This window comes from Gastrolobium bilobum, unplaced genomic scaffold (assembly GCF_033153095.1).
Source record: "Gastrolobium bilobum isolate Gb01-03AN ecotype WA unplaced genomic scaffold, APGP_CSIRO_Gbil_v1 utg12646, whole genome shotgun sequence".
NCBI classification, from domain to species: domain Eukaryota; kingdom Viridiplantae; phylum Streptophyta; class Magnoliopsida; order Fabales; family Fabaceae; genus Gastrolobium; species Gastrolobium bilobum.
In genome coordinates this window covers 1-4455 of record NW_026898844.1, presented here as the reverse complement: position 1 = coordinate 4455, position 4455 = coordinate 1, and the positions used below count along the sequence as shown (strand labels likewise).

General features: G+C 31.5%; 1 protein-coding gene across 1 annotated transcript; it reads left to right on the top strand.

Moving 5' to 3' along the window:
• Positions 1 to 2810: 2810 nt before the first annotated feature.
• LOC133284676 (uncharacterized) lies at positions 2811 to 4444 on the top strand (the record flags this gene model as incomplete). Its single annotated transcript, XM_061481743.1, has 4 exons — positions 2811 to 2840; positions 2992 to 3927; positions 4056 to 4199; positions 4378 to 4444. Coding segments are annotated over exons 1-4 (1177 nt in total), but the record flags the coding sequence as incomplete, so codon positions are not given.
• Positions 4445 to 4455: the final 11 nt, after the last annotated feature.

Genomic DNA, 4455 nt, shown 5'->3' with positions numbered 1-4455 from the left:
ACATATTAAAGGAATATACTACAAGCTATCAAAATATAATTTGAAACGTTGTTGCCTTAACGGTGACAATGGAAGCAATTAATTAACTATCACAATCAATTGATATTTTATGTTGATTAATGTGTCTTTTTTTTGTAAAAGTTACTACAACAATTTATGTGGCGTACATCTTGCACAAATGGGATGCACCCTAGATTGATATTTATTTATTTTTTATAATTTTTGTAAAAATGATTATGATATTTTAGCCATTTTTCTTTTAACTTATAATTATGAGAAAAGTATTTCTCCAATTCTCCAGTGAGCTCAAAACGACGTCATTTTGGGGTTATAAGATTAAAAAATTATAATGATAAAGACTAATATATAACCCTGCAATATATTATAATTACAAAAATACCTTAATTTTTGTCCCAAAACGACTTCGTTTTGAGCTCACTGGAGATAATTTTATCTCCGGTGACTGAAGAAATCCTTTACTATAATTATATATTTAGTTTTTAGACTTATTAGTTTTAACATGTTATCGCCTAGTTGGTGGAGCCATGCATGGAAGTAGCCTTAGTTTAAGTATATTTCTTTAATACAAACTCTATCTCTTAACTTTCAGTACAATTATATTTTTTTATAAATAAATGTTTTTTCCCTCTTAAACATAAAGTAACAGTTTGATGAATTGATGATTTTTACGGGCAAATTAGCAATGAGTCAAAGAACACACCAATTGAACTGTGACAAAGAATTTGAATTATATAGTTCTAAAGCACACCATCATTGATAAATGTACACACCAACAATGAATCAATACTACCCTAAAAAATAATTCATCAAAGTTTAATAGCCATAAGATCAATAGATGAGTCCCAGCAAAACCTTTTGTTTTGTTTATTGTACAATATACAAAAATTGTACAAAATAGAGCCTAGTAAGAAAAGATTTTTCAAGATAATATCAATCTTGATCCAAGTGCAGAAGGATGAAACAATTGATGTTTGCAATGCAGTATTACTGAAAGCCCCAATTTTTTCAAAATGAAAGAACCCAAATTGTGTCGCTCAAATTCAATACCCAAATTGGCTGTTGATTTTTTTTTTTTTTTTTTTTTTTGGAGATTATCCTCCTCGAATAATTCCATAGGTTTATTGTGGATTAATTCGGAGTTCGGGGCTCCAAGATTAAGGTTTTAAATCCTTCCAACATTATTTTTGAGAGGAGTTTAAAGCTTTAATCCAAGACTCACACCAAATTCCGGATTAGTCCATAGAAAAATTAGGAGATTACCGGAAGCTATTCTCTGGGAAAAAAAATTCAACAGCAAATGCTACTCACAATTTTATCAAAGCTCAGCACCAAAATCAATTGAGGATTTCAAGCTCAAGCTCAGAACATCTAGGTTAAGGATTAGGGATCAGGTTGAGTGAAATATCTTTTGTTAGAATTAATTTCAATATAAAAAGTTTGATTTTGAAAAAATACATTATTTTGTCACCAAGCGATGAATGTGTCATTTTGCTACTAAATGAATGTCCACATAAAACAAAATCCCGTTATCTGATTTTTTATTTCAATTTTATTTTCTATGAAATATCGGACATATCCTTAACTATTTAAATTTTATATTCGGAATACCCATAGACTTTATTTTGTATACTCGTAATTAAAATCTTCTTGCAACTCTTAGAGAAACATCCTTGTTAACCAGCACATAAAATATCAACAAATTATAAGAGCTAATTTATTACCTGCAACGTTAACATTAATTATATCCCCATTATTATGAATAAATTTTTGGTGCTACTGTTGCACCAAAGATTCAGTACATCCCACCAATAGAAATATAATATGTTAGCTAAAGTTTGCTTTTCTTTGCCAAATTTTCTCTCTCTCCTATGATATGTAATGCTCTCATTGATGGGATGCACTGAATCTTAGTGCAACAGTAGCCATTATTATATCATTAGTTCACCATTAATCAATTAATACTGCCCTTAAAAATAATTCATCAATGTTTAATCGCCATAAGATCAATAGATAAGTCAGAGGAAAACTTTTTGTTTTGTTTCTTGTTTGACCGTCCATGCAAACCGAAATAGTTTAGTAATATATGTTGTTTGATATGCATAATAATCACTTGATTGAACAATGCACATAAAATGTTGCAAAAAACAATTTTCGAAGAGCCTCATTTAAAAACAAAAAAATAAAATTATGTGCCGATAATATATTATTTTTTGACATTTTTAGTCATTATTATAACAATAAAAATCTCATTAATTTCTTGATCTGGTAAAGCATTTGATAGTCTGAAAACCTTTAAATCTTATTTTTTGTTGAAAAAAAGTGACACCACGTGGTGCTGTAAGATAATTAATTACGTACTTTAAAGCAGCTTTGCCATCGAAAAATATATAATATATGGGATAACATTTTTTTTCATATATATGATTTCCGTATTATGTTATAACCTCTAGCAGATATTAAAAACGAAAAAGGAAAACAAAAAATCTCTAACAAATTTTCGCATAAAAAGGAAATTGCTAGATAGACTATTATTGTTGAGATAAAATACCAACTGCCTGCAAGTTGTTGTTCCTATAAATAACTATAGAGAGTTGTTTAATGGCTTGCATTGTCGCATACCCAGGTTGGTCATCAACTTTGTGTGGAATTGGCATTAAGTTACGCCAGATATGCTATTGTCAAGTTCTACTATAAAACAAGCGGACAAGACTTCCATGTGTACACAAAATTATCTCCATTTCCAAATTTCAAAAGTTGTTTGGAATCTCGGAAAAGACCAAATCTCTACCATGGTCATTCCCTCCTCCTATTCTCGTGTGGTATGCAATTCTCGTCATCCAATTTTTGAGCATATTTATGTTTGAATCTTGAATTGTTTATTATAAAGTTACATGAAATAATAACATTAGAATACAAGCTTTATTCGTAAATAAAATGAGTGATAATTGTTAATGATTTATGTATGTATAGGTGAGCATGGGGTTTATGTTTAAAGCAATGATGCTTTCCTCATCAATACTAGTGTTTCTATCGAGCACAACATACTCATCCTTTGTATTGGATCCCGAAACTCTTCTCAGGACATCTTTGAAGAAAACTAATTTGTTAATTAATGAATCTAAAAAAGGTCATATTGAGTCATATTATGAGGATCCCAAAAGACACATCAAGTCAGCAACTTTCGTGTCTAAAAAGTTTAAAATGGGACCAGGATCAGTTGTGGAGACACAAATGGTAGATATTGATTTCCCAAGAGGTCATGTTGGTATCAAGAGTTTTGATGCTGAACTAATTGATGAAAAAGGGAATCCTGTGCCTTTGTATGAAACTTACCTCCATCATTGGTTTGCTTTAAAATACTTTGACGACCCAAAATCAACTAAAAGACTTAAGGAAAGAGCCATTTTTGTGAGAAACCAGGGAACATGCCAAGGTGGTATTCTTCCACATTATTGGGGCTTGGGAGGTGAATCACGAGGAACAACCTCAAACATTCCAGATCCTTTTGCAGTAGAAGTAGGTAATTCTGCAGAAATTCCTAATGGGTTTGAAGAGAAATGGTTCTTCAATATCATGGCCATTGACACACGTGGCGTACAAGATAGGAAAGGTTGTTCCGAATGCAGATGTGACCTTATGAATATCACAAAAGATTTTCTTAGTGCCAAAAAGGGTGTTGATGGCAAACCATTGAACCCTGATTATAAGGGAGGAATCTTTTGTTGCGATGACAAGTTACAGTGCAAATTGAGAGAGGGGTTTCAAGCCCCAACTAGAAGTCTTGCCCTGAGATACAAAATAAGGTGGGTTGATTGGGACAAAATTCAAGTCCCTGTTAAGGTTTATATACTTGATTCCACCGATAAGGTCAGGTCGAATGGCTCCAAAACAATCCATGAGTGCAAGGTAAATAACTTATGTTTATATACATTTAAATTTTAACTACACTGTTCAATTTCAATGTCAATTGAATTCCAAAATCTATTAATTTGTTAGGATTGTGTGAGTATCAAATATTTGTCAATTTGTTACAGGTTGAATATGATATTCCGAAAAATGGGAATAACAACTCCCCTCATGTCCAAAAAGCAAATATCCCAATGGAAAAAGGCGGTTATCTCATCTACGGCACTGCTCATATGCATACCGGTGTTGTTAACGCAACTTTGTATGGACAGGTGAAGTTCAATATTCGCCATCATTCTCATGATTATAGAATTTTTATTTTTTATTTTTAAATTTGTGTGCTTCATTTGTATTAAAGTCATAAATTTGCTTAATATTCCATACAATTGTAGGAAGACATATATTGTATTGTGTCTTCACTTCTAAAATTATGTTTTTTGATTAATTTAGGATGGAAGGATTTTGTGTACTTCAACACCAAAATATGGAACGGGAAAGGAAGCGGGAAATGAGGAAGGTTACGCTGTT